The 14,392-nt window shown below is 36.9% G+C and overlaps 1 pseudogene and 1 gene segment (V, D, J or C); one reads left to right on the top strand and one right to left on the bottom strand.

Moving 5' to 3' along the window:
• Positions 1-11,660: 11,660 nt before the first annotated feature.
• LOC110315040 lies at positions 11,661-12,638 on the bottom strand (annotated as a pseudogene).
• A 792-nt stretch (positions 12,639-13,430) lies between these two features.
• Positions 13,431-13,835, top strand: LOC110315039. The segment is given in 1 exon segment: positions 13,431-13,835. A coding segment is annotated over 1 exon segment (405 nt).
• The last annotated feature ends 557 nt before the right edge of the window (positions 13,836-14,392 follow it).

Here is a 14,392-nt window from a genome sequence, read left to right as displayed (position 1 = left end):
CTCCCCTCCCCTTCCCTTTCCTTTGTCCATTCCTTTCCTTTTCCTTTCCTTTCTATACCTGCTTATAAGAGGCAGCTTGTCAAACCAGGATTTAAATCCAATATTCCCATGGAGCCCATGTTAGACAGAATATGAGTATCCTGTAAGAATTATTAAAGCAATATATCTTTATACCATCTTAAAGTATCAAAAGATTATATCTCTCACTTTATATCAATGAGTTACCTGGTCAGTAACCCTTTGTACCTTTGTCTCCCAATTCTTTATTTACAGGGAGAAGCTGAATGTAAAAAGACCCATGTTGTCTGTGTCCCTCTTTAGGGGTCGGGGAGGCAGGGTGGGGAGCAAAGGATATGCAAGACGCTGAAATCAAGTATCTAAATTCTAAACCTTATCAGAAATCTCATCTTAACATCATATACCACACAGCTCTCACATATTATTATTGAGATATGAATTCCCTGTGTTCAATCAATCCCTGATTTGATGTCTATAATACATTCTGTGTTGCTGTGTGTATACATATACTTATATGTGTATATGTACATGTCTCACTATTTCTAAAAATTCAGAAAGGGTGGCATGGGTCTTAATTTGTTAAAGATGCTGCCACATTATCAGCCCTAAGGAATGAGGCTTATTAGGAGCATGGATCTCAAGACTAGGATCTGACTTGGTGTGAGTAAGCTCAAAAAATAAATAAATAAACATTACATTAAAAAAGTAACCAGGAGGAAGAGAGATGGTTTAATGATCAAGAACACTTATTCCTTTGCAGAGGACCTATTTTTTTTTTCAAACACCCACATGGTTGCTCATAACCATCTGTAACTGTAGTTCCAAGCAATCCAGCATAGCTGTTGTCTGTGACCTCCAGAGGTATTAGAATGTGTGGGGTCCACATATATTCACATAGGCAAATGTTAATACATCTGAAATTAAAATTGATAAATCTCTTAAACATAATTATCAGGAGCCATCATGGAAAGACTAAGCCTACTAGGTGAACACCCTGAGATAATTCACCATGGAACTGCAATGAATAAGCCCTTTGACTCAAGACCAGAGGGCCAACATTTCAAGATTGATCCTTGCTATTCATGTTCTTTTTCTGTAATTATTAAACTAATATAACAGTTTCTGATAATTAGTTCACCTTATTGGTAATATTTTCTGAAGATCAAAGAAAATGTACTGTCTTGGAGTGGTGCTATATAGAAAAAAGTAGATGATTTCTTAATTTGTAAAGATGGTTCTATAAGAATTCCTAAGTTTACACTAGTAATTGTTGAACCTTTTATAATAAAGGCTAAAATTTTACAGCTTTCTGTAATATGAAAGCTGAAACTGGGTGCCTGCAATTCTTTAACTGCTACTAGTTAACTGTGCTAAAATAGAAAGCCCAGAATACATTCCTTTAGGCCATACAGCCTTTAAGGCCATAAAAGGCTCTGAATGATTTATTGCAGGTGCAAGGACAGAAGACAAAATATTGACTAGGTTCATCTATACAAATCTTTAGTGTTAACATAGATATAAATATTGTAGTTTCAAATTCGCAGTGAACAAGTGGAGTTCAAGGCAGGTAAGGAATGCTAATTAGATAACTAGTCTTAATGAAAATGCATGTAAACATCCCTGTTGTAAACTCCTTGTTCAATTTATGACTTGAATTCATGTGTGAACTTACGAATTTTGATGTTGGTAGACCATGAGATTATGTGTCCTGTGAAAGTACCATAACTAGCAATGATAACATTAATGTAGAGCAGAATAAGAATAGGGAGAAGGACAGTAAAAGCAAAATAGAAACTTTACAGAGATGAGAAATTAGGCAGATGAGAGCCAAGGAAGAGAGTGGACCAGGAAGAGCACTGAGAGGGAGCAGGTTCTCCTTACTACGGGACAGGCTTTTTAAACAGCAAGGTTCTTAAAAAGGGGGATGAGCACAGCTTTTTCCTTAAAGACTTTTTGTTTGTTTGTTTGTTTCATTTTCCAAGAGACAGCTAGAAGCTTTTTCTTTCATTATGCAATTAAGGTTGAAGATTATTATTCATCCAGAATGAGTGAGTTCTTTCAATGCTGGCATTTGGGCTTTTGCTCTATATGCATATGTGAGTGTGATATGTATGTGTAAGTATGTAAGTATGAGATAAGTAGTTGGGCCCATCAAGGGTATAGGGAGTACTAGTGCAGGTGTGTTTCTATGCTTCATTCTGCAAGAGTAAATTTAACACCTGACAAGGAGTTAGTGAAATCCCATCTCCCCTGCTGGGTCTGAGGCACCAAGGACCCACAGGGAAACCTCTTTACTTAATCCCATGATATTTAATAATAGGGTGTTAATCTTTTGAATCCATTGACTTCTGGAACCAGAAAAAATAATCAAGGAGAATACATATTATTTAGTAATAAGCAACCAACCAATACTCTTGAAAGACCAAGTCTCACCTCTACCAATGCTCTACCCCTCAATTAGCTGCCTTTCCAGAGAGGACATACCCAGGGCAAAGCTCCTAGTACATAATCTGTACTCATAATTGAGAATACTGGTGGGTGATGGTGGTGCACGCCTTTAATCCCAGCACGTGGGAGGCAGAGGCAGGCAGATTTTTGAGTTTGAGGCCAGCCTAGTCTGAAAAGTGAGTCCTAGGACAACCAGGGCTATACAGAGAAATTCTGTTTCGAAAAAGCCAAAAAATAGATTAAAAAATAAAATAAAAAAATAAAATTAGAATACTGATCTTCACCTTCTAAGGATCTTTGACAATATCAATGCTGCTAGTCTTTTTCACATCTCCATAATTAAAGCTTCATTTTTTCCCATATTAGCCATCATAGTTAAGGACAGGTTCTAGGTTGGTTGTCATCAAATCTCCTCAATCTTTTGGGATTATATAATTTTTTGTGTTTTTTGATCTCCAGTTATTAAGTATTTGTCCCACATAGGGTGAATGTAAGCCACAGGTTGTTGCTGCTTCTTTAAATATCTTTAATTCCAGTGCCTCTGTGGGACACACAAATTTTTCATAACCTTGTGAATTTTCTCCATCTGAGGTAAAATCCCTTAATTTAGCTGGAAAACATCACTTTAACTTTTGTTGTTGATGTTGTTTTTTTTTCCCCCCCCTTTTGTTTTTTTTTTATTCAAACTGCCATTTTTCAATCTCGTCACTAGGTGGCAGGGTAGGCTTTAGATAGAACTGATAATCGGCTATGATTCAAAGGAATGTCCAATTTTTTTCTATTGTTTGTACCTTAGAATAGCTTTTTTTCTAGCTCTTTTATTATCTAAGTCTGCTTTATTCTCATCTCCCTTATAAAGGAAACATAAAATTGCAATGATTACAACAAATATAATTATTTGTATGCTGATAATTGAAACAAAATTATGTGGGATTCAAACGCCCTCTGTAATTGTGTTTTTCTAACACAGAAAATACTTTCTTTCAAGACTTCACTTTATTATTTTCAAACTAATTGCTTTTCTGTATGAAATTTAATACCCATTAATAAATGTCTAGGCCATAAGCTTTGGCTCATTCTTAGACTAGCTCATAACATATTTAACCAATTTACACTAGTCTATATCTACAATTTGGTCAGTTCCCTCTTCTTCAGCCCTGACCAGCTTCATCCTTAGTGTCTTTATAATCATCACCTCCAACTTCTGCCTTGAATCTCTCTTGTACGCTCATTATTTCCCAGAATCCTCTCTTCTTGCCAGAATCCTATCTCCTATTTCTTGCCTCAGGACATTGGACATAGAATATTTATTGACAAGTGTTGCTTAAGAGACTTTCTCTACACTAGGTATATGCAAATATTACAGTCTTGGCACAGCTAGGTGTTTTTCAAGTTTGGGTGGGCTCAACTCAGGGTGCCATATATCTCAGAATACTACAAATTGCCTGCAGAGAGCAGGCAATTTGCTACACAAAACTAGTCAGGAGAAAATATTCCATTTGATTTGAACCTGAGCCTTGTTGTGCAATTTATTTAATAAGAAATAGAGGGCATCTTTTTGCACCTGACAGATGCCTTGTAAATCTTGGAGTATGAGCTATCATGTTTTTAACTTCCTACAAAAATGTATGGCTTATAGTAGTGAATATTTTGTGTTGTAATTATGACTTATCTGTCATTTTGAAATTGTTCCCATTTATAAAAATAAATTGATTACTTAATAGTACTGCCTTCAATATTATTAAAATCATTTGCAGTGGTCCCAGGACAGGCCATTTTTTGTCATTTATTAAAATGTTTATCATATTCACATTTCTGTATTTATTTCAAGGGTTAGCATGTGCCATGGTAAAAATGAAAGATATACAACAACTTTTGGAAAGTTGGTTCTCTCCTACCATGTTAATTCTAGAAAATGAAACAAAGTTCTTAGGCTTGGCTACAAATGCCTTTATTCTCTGAGCTGTCTCATGACTATCACTGATGCTCTTTAAAATATAAGAAAATTATTGATCATACAAATGTTAATGCCACATTTCTTCATTGTGTTTGTTACTCAGAGATATAAATTACTTAAGATTGCAGTTCTTTAACACCCCACAATTAAATAAATGCAGTGATTTGTGAACATCTATAGTCTACCTTTCTCTGTTATGTTTTAATGATTTATTAATGTGTAATGTTTGACAGGAATTATTAATATGAAGCATGATTAGTTGCTTCAAGACTTCAAGAAAAACTGGCTGGAAGTAAACATGCCAGAAGATCTGTCTAGAATCTAAAGTGTCACTTCTTATGAAGAAGGGAGATGAGTAAGCACACATTGCCTCATCTAAGCTCCACTCCCTGACATCATATTTCTGAGGACTAGACAGTACACCCCTGGAGCTGTGAGGTGGAAGTCAACCAACTGTGAGGTGGAAGTTTAGCCAACTCTCTCGATATATGCTATGGTGTGTGTGTGTGTGTGTGTGTGTGTGTGTGTGTGTGTGTGCTGCAGAGTCAATGACGTGCTATTACTGCTATATTCTTCACTCTTAGTGTGATAAGACATCACCCAAGCACAGACATCTGTCACTTTTTCCATCTTCAGGAGAGGGTCTGTTTCCTGCTAGGCTAATGTCAGTGAAAACATCTGAGCTATGGAAAAAATGAAGATATAAAATTGAATTTTCCCCCCGTGTCCCTATCAATCAGAAGAAGAAGAGGAAGAAGAAGAAGAAGAAGAAGAAGAAGAAGAAGAAGAAGAAGAAGAAGAAGAAGAAGAAGAAGAAGAAGAAGAAGAAGAAGAAGAAGAGAAAACAAGCTTTACACTTATGCATCCATCAAGGACACTATGAAGACTGCTGACTCTAGCATTTTCACTAATGCTTGACTACTATGTTTATATTAGTGTTTCTGATAATATACGAAACTCAAACATGATTGTACTGGGACAGGAAGATCAGTACATTTTAACTGCAATTGTCATGTGCAGACCAGGTTTCAGGTGCAAGCATACAGGCCCCCTCACCTCACTCACCTGGAATAATTCAGAAACAGTTTAAACTGCAATTCTATTTTGCTATCCTCTTTGGAATCATACAGACTAAAAGGACATGAAATTCATTTTTCATTCCACCTTACATTGCCCCTAGTCTCATAGGATGTTTACACATTTTTATGTTATTTTCAAAACAAACTTTATATTTGGATGACTCAAAGTAATATAGCAGACAAGGTCCTATACTTCAAGGGTATGTTTAGTATTACATAATCTGACATATTAACAATATAAATAATTATAAAGTCATTTTATTTTATGCTCATTGACTTAAATCTTAAATTTTTATTTGAATGGTATATTTTTCCCAGTGTTCATTGATTTTGCCTTTTAATGAAGTTTGACAAGAAACCAAAACCTGACATTTCCAATACATATAGAAATTGCAAGAATTATTTATTCATAGTGATTTTTCTAAGAACTACACATTTACTCATAACTAGTTCTATCTATCTGAGTGTGAAATAGGATTTAGTGTTTTGTGAACACACAATAATTTGTAAACATTTATACTCAGTTTTCAATTTCCTATGATATGATTTAAATTGGTTCAACTGAATTTTTCTTTATTATTTTCTGAAAGCTGGTGGTATGCTCAATAGAAATCTTGTTTATAATTGTAAACGCATCCTTGCTACTGAGCATTGGAAACAATCTACACTTCAAAGCAATAATAAATTGTAATATAGCATATATAATGAACTTCAAGAGATTTCCAACAGTATTTTATTAAATACCTTTATATTAGATGATCCTGTCTCACTTTATACCAACGTAAATTTCTGAGAACATTTCAGCTTAGGTTGTTTGATATAAAAATTTGTCCAATGTAGTTTTGGCTCATAATATTGCTGAACTACATTATTTTACTTGATGTATCCCCATTATAATATAGTATCTGTGAAACATTACACACTTCTCCAGCAGAGGGTAGTACAATCACACATTTATCTTGTCAAAGTAGCCATGCTTAGTCCTGACAACCATTATAACAATGAGAATAATAGAAAGAGGCACCCAGTCTCTTGATCTACCAAGCCTCCACAAATGTTTTCAAGCATTTGGCCACTAGTATGAGACTGTGGTGAGCACATTTCATTGACACAGACTTAGAGAGTAGATGACCCAGAAAACTCACTATCTTCAGAGAGAGCAGACAAGTTTCTCACAGATACTCCTATCTATGACAAAAAAAACTTTGGCTCAGGAATATCAGAAGTCCAAGGCCCTCCTAAATATCAGCATGAGGCACAATGATAGATTTGTGATTGATACTATAAAATTTATATTTATGTTTCTTTCTGGTTTAGAAAGGGGGGTTTCTGCATGTAACTTCTGTGGTAATATTACTGAAAATAATTGAGTTCCAGTTCCAGATCACACACTGGCACTCTTCTTTTGAGATCTTTTTGGGCTCAGAACCACTTAATTAGACTCAGATGGATTAGTTAACCCTTAGGTGAGCAGCTATCAGGACAATGGTATGGCAAATCTGGGGCCTCAGGTTTTCCTATGTACATTCCAGTAATCTTCGGCTGAGCTTTATGGTGGGAATAAAAATCCCATATTCTGTACTACTTGTCATCTATGTAGATCAATTCTATCTAAGAAAAAAACACATGGGAAATACTCTGGACCAGAAAAGAACATCTGGGACCTCTTACTCTCATGAAGAGCAGCACATCAGATGCAGCTTACACTTCCTTCTGTCAACAGGACAGTATCCCATTCACAACATTCTAAAAACCACAACAAAAATACATTTTGTATTCTCAGGAACTGGCTATTTCCCTCTCAGAAGATTCAGTATGATCAAGAGCTTTACTAACTTGTGATAGAATCTCCCAATACATCTGCAACAGAAGCAGGTCTGAATCTTACTCAAGGACATTAAGCAGCCCCTCCCTGAAAGAAAGAAAAAGAAAAAATATGTAAGGAAATAATGGGATAAGATAACCAAAGGCTGCACCATTGAGTTATTCTGCATAGAGGAATGTTTGAGAGTTATGAATTTGATTTCCCGATCCAGGCCCTGATCTTAGGGAGGATGTCACTGGGCTTTTGAGAATATATATGGAGCATTAGGATTCATATTTTTAAAAAATGTTCCAGTTTAGAGAGGAGTTGAAGTTCTGCCCACATTAGTCTTTCCTCAAAGACTGTCTGTGTATATGGGGTAAAAATTGAAACAATGAAAGCCACATACTCTATCACTTTTTATTGGCATGGGGAACATAATAGTGTATACATAATAATAGTATCTTGCTACATTTTTACAGAGTTTGCACTTCTGAAAAAAAAAAAAAAAGAAAGGATTGGCCTAACAATCACCAATATAAAAAGTTGTAAAACTGCCAAGTTGTGACACAATAAATTTTCTTCATTCTATTAATGAAATTGTAGATTGATAATACTATATAATTAGGTTTTTAAATTTTAGAGTCTGGATGTACACACATATGTACATACTCTTACAGTCAGAGATTCCCAATTATTTTCCTACATACAGTGATTCAACTGAATAATTTGAAAGTGTTTATTTGAATACATTACTTTTTCAGTACAATCCTTATTTTAACCTCTTGCTACAATGTGGTTTGTGGTTCTAGTGTTTATACTTGACCCTGTGATGCAGTAACAAGCAGAAGAAGCAATACAAGACAGTCCCAGAGCCACCACATAAACACTAGTATACCACAATGTAACATATTTAGTAAGCTGTATAAAACAGTCTACAATGTATCATAGAAATGTGGAAGGGTTTTATACTGGATGGTCTTGCCACATGATGGCCAAATATAAGTTCTAATCAAATATATGCTTGGGGCATTCCAAAGATTAGTTATATTAACTGTATTCTTGTCTAATCCTATTTCCATTTTACAGTTTTATCTGATGCAACTCAAATAAGGACTGAATGTATGTGTTGGAAGTAATATATTATCTATTCCACTAACAACTATTTTTAATGCATGTCATTACAATTTACTGTCCTTAAAAACTGGAGCTTTTTTAAAATATATATAATGTCCAGATCGCATGTATGTATGGCTGGCATCAATCTTGTCTTGGAAGATTACTTGGAACTTCTGGAAACTCTATCTTCTACTTTTGAGGTTGGAACTTGAGGAGTGCACAAACAGAATGAGTTCACTCAATGATGGAGGCTCTAACTCACCATTCTTTCCACAGTGGGCAAAAAGTGCATTAATTAAGTTACATACCTGCCTAATATTTTCTAACTTCTTAGTAGGAGAAGTTGGGTTGCATATATGTGAGTTCTGCACATATTCACGTGTGATAGATTATACAATTCTTCTTAATGGTGTCTTTTATACACAGGAAGACATAGTCTTGATTTAGTTCACTTGCTCTTGCTGAGCACAATACAATTTACCATTATTGTCTGGGCTTCACTTGGACAAAGACTCAACTCTGTGTTCATTTTATCAATCTTTCTATTAGGAGAAGCAGTAATACATGTCTTACTAGTCAAATTTCACCTTGCAACTGCCAATAACTGTTACAATAGGGACAAGAGACATTTATAGTTTCTGATCACTGTTATGCGTCATAACACTGCCCACTGCTGTGAGAGTGGTCTTGGTGAATTTCATACTCAGATTTAGTTGGTGGAAACTAGAGGTCCTGACAATTCTTTAAGTTACAGGTGGAGAAAAGTAAATTCTAGGAGTCTGGTCCTTAAGAGTGATCTTTCCTGATGAAGTATAACAGCTATCATGCCTGCTCTTTCTTCCTTTCTTTGTGTAGAGTCAATCATAGAGCTCATGCAGCTGCTTCATGGATTCTTTATAATCTAGATGAATGGACAGTGCTGGTTAGAATCATAGAGAGTTTCCAAATAAGGAAACCTGAAGTCTGTAGGAAGAAATAATGTCAGTAAATCTGTGAGAAAATATTTGACATAATAAAGTTGACACCCAATATTTCCAGACTAATCTAAAAAGATTTTTATAAGAAATGAAAAGACCAGCAAGATGTGATATTTCATTGATTATTGAGAAGTTTCCTTTGTCCATCTTTTATAAATACAATACTGTTAATACTGTTATATATAAAGCATGTGTGTGCATGCACAAAAATGTTCCTGTGTGTTTCACCCCTTTATGTGAGTATCCACAGCTTAGAGTTGAGACACTAGACCATATCACTCCTCTGAAGTTACTGATTGTGAACCAATGTCATTGTCAACTTCATATCTCCAAAGTTCTTGTGACTGTTTTGGAAATATTCTAGGGACTTGTACTGACTCCACACTAAATAAATATAAACTTAATGTGTGATTTGTCATTTTCCTTCAGTAGTGAATACATAGACCACATTTCAGAGACCTAGCCCAGTACGTTAGAATTGGACAAACCTTATTCATAATGTTTTCCTCAGAATAATCTCATCATTCTTCACACTTCTATGGCTACCACAATATGGATGTCCTGGATGTTTAAACAGCAGTTCAAGAATTAGCTAGTAGATGGAATGTAGGATTATTTGTTCTTAGACATTGAAATGTCCTGGAAAACTGGCATCCAGAAGTATGTGAAGAAGGACCAATTTAGCATGGACAGAGATGGAGCCAATTCGTTCTATGGTATCATACTTTTTTACATCTGAAAAGAATGATAGAATGTCATGAGACTGCAACTTCATGAAGGAAGTAAAGGGGTAGATAGCCAGAGGAAGGAGCCCAGACACTGCACTAATTCTAGTATAAAACAGGTATGTTGCAAATATTTTACTTCACAGATAATAAGGCAGATGATGGGCTTCTGTAGATTATCTCAGTTCTGTGGCAGGTGTAGCTAAGAGAAACTATATTCCACCTACTGTGAACCTAGCCCCCGTCTGGGTCCTCTCTGAAGCAGCCAAGGGGGAAGAGACTTGGTCTTGTGAGAAATTAGGGCTGTTTTATATAATAATGTATACCTAGCTTGAATTTTAGTTACTGAGAGGCCAGAAGTCACAGGCCTCTAGATCTACTGACCCTTGTTGTTAACAGCAGGGAGATTGGGTAAAGAATTTATTACTAGTGATTCATTCTCTGGCCAGGCAGTCAAAAGCCTCTTTGTCTAGGGCTGATTAACTCTTTGTGAACCAGAGAGAAAGGAAAGGAAAAGAATTAAGATGCTTTATACAAGCAAATATGCACAGACACAAATACTCATAAACACATTTCATTCACATTCCCATTTACACAGTAACATATTCGCATTTTTGTTGAGACAAAACAACTCTCTCATACACTCCACAAGTATTCATGTATTCTTACATATACATGTATACCTACACACATACATATAGACAAACAGACATATACATTTAGATGGATAGACAGATGGATAGATGGGTGAATGGATGGATGGTTAGATGCATAGATGAGGCAGAGGCCCCCAAGACAAACCATCCAATGACTTTGTTTCTCTGGCCTTTTTATACCTTCTTAGACAAACGTTCATTAGAAAATTATGTAAGAAATATAATGTTACATAAAATGAGAATTACAGAAGGTTGTTGATATTAACTTCAAAGCAATGTTCCATTTAACATATTCATTATAAATTCAAACAATTTTTGCATGGCCTTTCCTTATAGTGTACACCTATTGTTTGTCCTTGTACCTAAATACTTTTCTTTGAACACAAATTTGTCCCAAACCCATTTCTCTTTTTAGTGTGATTATGGAAGCTCATTGTATTTCTTGTATTTCTTATTATGCAGCCATTACCTACTATTATGAGGAGTGGCCCCATTCTATTTTTAGCCTAACTTTATTACATCTTTCTAGCAAAGCAACTAAAGCCATCTCTTAAAACTTTCTTCCTAAAATTATTTGAATCAAATCAGGAAATCTATAGAATCATTAATTCATCTGAACAGCATTAATTCATGAAAGTTCATCTTTTTGCTAATCTATATCTAATTTATAGAGTAGGCTAATGACCAGGGATTATTATATTAATATAATCATGACAGGCAGGGCATATCAGCTGCAAGAAACATTCCTGAGATGAAGTCTGTTTGGAACCTTGCCTCATAGAGCTCAACCATGACAGTGCATACAAAAGAGGTGGGGCACCTCCAAGAAGACCATCTGCTACACTAGACTTAGTCTATCCCAGATGGCTCCTAACATCTACCACCCAATATTTCTGGTTTTGCTGGTTACAGTCTCAATGGGAACAGTCTTCTGATAGGCAGACGGCCCTTGGACCACTTCTTCAAAGGTGTATACATTCTTGTTCATCTGATACTTCTGTACCCCATACTTCCCGCCAAATCCTTTGGCTTAGTCATTTTGAGATTCATGCAGCTGCCTCTTCTGATGGTCCCAGGCAAGGGCACACTTGTCCTATCTGTCTGTCTGTCTGGACACCAAACTTTCTTCCAAAGGATTTTACATAGTCTTTCTGAGATTCGTGCTTCTCTGTTTTGCGTTGATACTCAAAGCCCACAGCGCTTTTATCCACCTTGTACTTGTCAATCCCATATTTGCCACCAAAATCTTTGGAGTAATCTTTATGTGACTCATGCTTCTCCATCTTGCTTTTGGAGTCAAAGACCATAGCACTCTTGTTTACATGGTCAGCTTGCACACCTTATTTGCCACCAAAGCCACTAGAGTAGTCTTTCTGGGAGGCATTCTTCTCTGTCTTCCCCTGGTATTCAAAGCCTACAGTAGACTGATTCACCATGTCCATCTGGACACCAGACTTGCCTCGAAAGCTCTGGACTGAGTCCACTTGTGGGCAATGCTTGGAAAGATTTGTCTGGTACTCAAGGCCTACCGCTGATCTATCTATCCTAACCTGTTCCACACTGAACTTCCCATCATATCCGTGAAAAGCCTTAGGTCCCATTTCCAGCTCCTTCTCCTTGAGCATCTGGTGTTCTTGGAAGACATTCCCTTGAAGCTTGTGAATGTTGATGTGTTCCTGGTGCCCCAGCCTTGCATTGTTTTGGCACCCCGTTTCTGTTCTTTTTCACTTACATCTTTCACAAAATCAGAGTCAGTCTCCCAGTCATCGGCTCTCCCATCATCCTGGGTGATGGACTCAGCATGGCCTGCAGAGGCTTTCCACATCTTTCTCCTTTGCTGGGAAAATCAGCTCAGAGTCTGTCCATATCTAAGGAATCCAAGGTGGAATGTGAGGGCATCAGCTCCTCCCACCACCCCAAGTCACACTTTTGATTGACTTTTATGTCAATCAATTTCTTTACAGATCTATCTACCAAGGTTTTCTGACATCTCTCCCATGTCCATCATCATTTTTAAACCTAGTTTTCATGTCATTCTCACCCTGACTAATCTCTATCTTCTTCACAGTGGTTGCCTGTAACTGTAAAACTCCTCCCATTCAACTCTTCATGCAAACTCACACTAAGTTCATCATATCTTTACTCCAAGTGGGGCTATACTCCGCACACCACTACAGCTATAGCTCACCATGTATTGTTTTTACATTCATATTCACATGTTTCTTTCACCACACATTTTGTGCTCCTCTCCATTAAAATGTAAATTTAATTCTACATTGAGCATGACAGAAATCTAAATAAGCTACAACTCATATACTGGTGTCATTATTTGTTGTTCAAAGAGAAGCACATTCCTGAGAAACAAACCTGTCCTTTCTCTCTGGTCTGATACAAAGAGAACCACTGGTCTGTGATGAGTCACCAACTTGATTGGTCCTGAGGCTGTGCCCAGACTTTGCTGATTTGCCTGCACCCAGAGCACAGCCCATTTCCCAGAGGGACTTCTTCATATTCAGGGAACACCCTGTTCTAGAAGCAGGCTCACACAGGTCACACACAGACATGACAGCTCTCACTCAGCTTCTGGGGTCACTGCTGCTCTGGATTAATCGGTAATGAAGACATCACTGAATATGTATTCATAAGAATGTGGTCAGTGCAGCCTGGTCTCCGCAACAGTTCTATTCTAGCAGGATTAATTGTAATGGAATTTATTTTTAATTTTAAAATCTTAGGTACCAGATGTGACATTGGGATGACCCAGACACCAGCCTCCCTGTCCGGATCTCTGGGAGAAAGTGTCACCATCACATGCCGGGCAAGCCAGGACATTGGCAAAAGTTTATTATGCTATCAGCAGAAAACCGGGAAACCCCCTAAGATTCTGATCTATACTGCATCCAACTTGGCAGATGGGATTTCATCAAGGTTCAGTGGCAGTGGATCAGGTACACAGTTTTTTCTCAAGATCAGCTGCCTGAAGCCTGAAGACACTGCAACCTATTACTGTGGTCAGGGTTACTGGTTATTCCCACAGAGGTTCAAACCATGATATAAACCACCCAGGGAAGCAGAAGTGAGAGACCACACTGCCCCAATTGCTCCTTCCAGGGTATCCAGCTGATAAGAATATTTCTCTTTGCATGATGTAAATTGTGCTTTCAATAAAATGGACTCTACATTCTTAAATTAAAAAAAAAAATCTGTTCCTCATATCAACTTCTATGTAACTTAAGTTTAATTAAGAGCGGTGCTTTCACAGGACAGAAGAGAGGCTCAGATCCTCTGGGATTAGTGGTGCAGACAGTTCCTAGCAGTCTGCCATGTGCTTGGAAACAAACTCTGCTTCTCTGCAAAAGCAGGCAGCACTCTTAATTGCTAAACCAGGCCAATGTGCCAATTTACATAGGGATCAGATAAAATTTTATGTCCTAAAAATCTGTCATTTTACCTAGACCTTGGATTTAAAATATTGTAATGTTTCTGTTGAGTCATCTAAAAATCTTGAGTAGCAGAGTTTTAGCCATAGCCAGGATTCATACAAGAGACCTCAGCATGCATGTGCTCTCTCTCTCTCTCTCTCTCTCTCTCTCTCTCTCTCTCTCTCTC

This window comes from Mus pahari, unplaced genomic scaffold (genome assembly GCF_900095145.1).
Source record: "Mus pahari unplaced genomic scaffold, PAHARI_EIJ_v1.1 scaffold_5842_1, whole genome shotgun sequence".
NCBI classification, from domain to species: Eukaryota; Metazoa; Chordata; class Mammalia; order Rodentia; family Muridae; genus Mus; species Mus pahari.
Note: the sequence above shows the minus strand (reverse complement) of the source record. Positions and strands in the feature narration are given on the sequence as shown.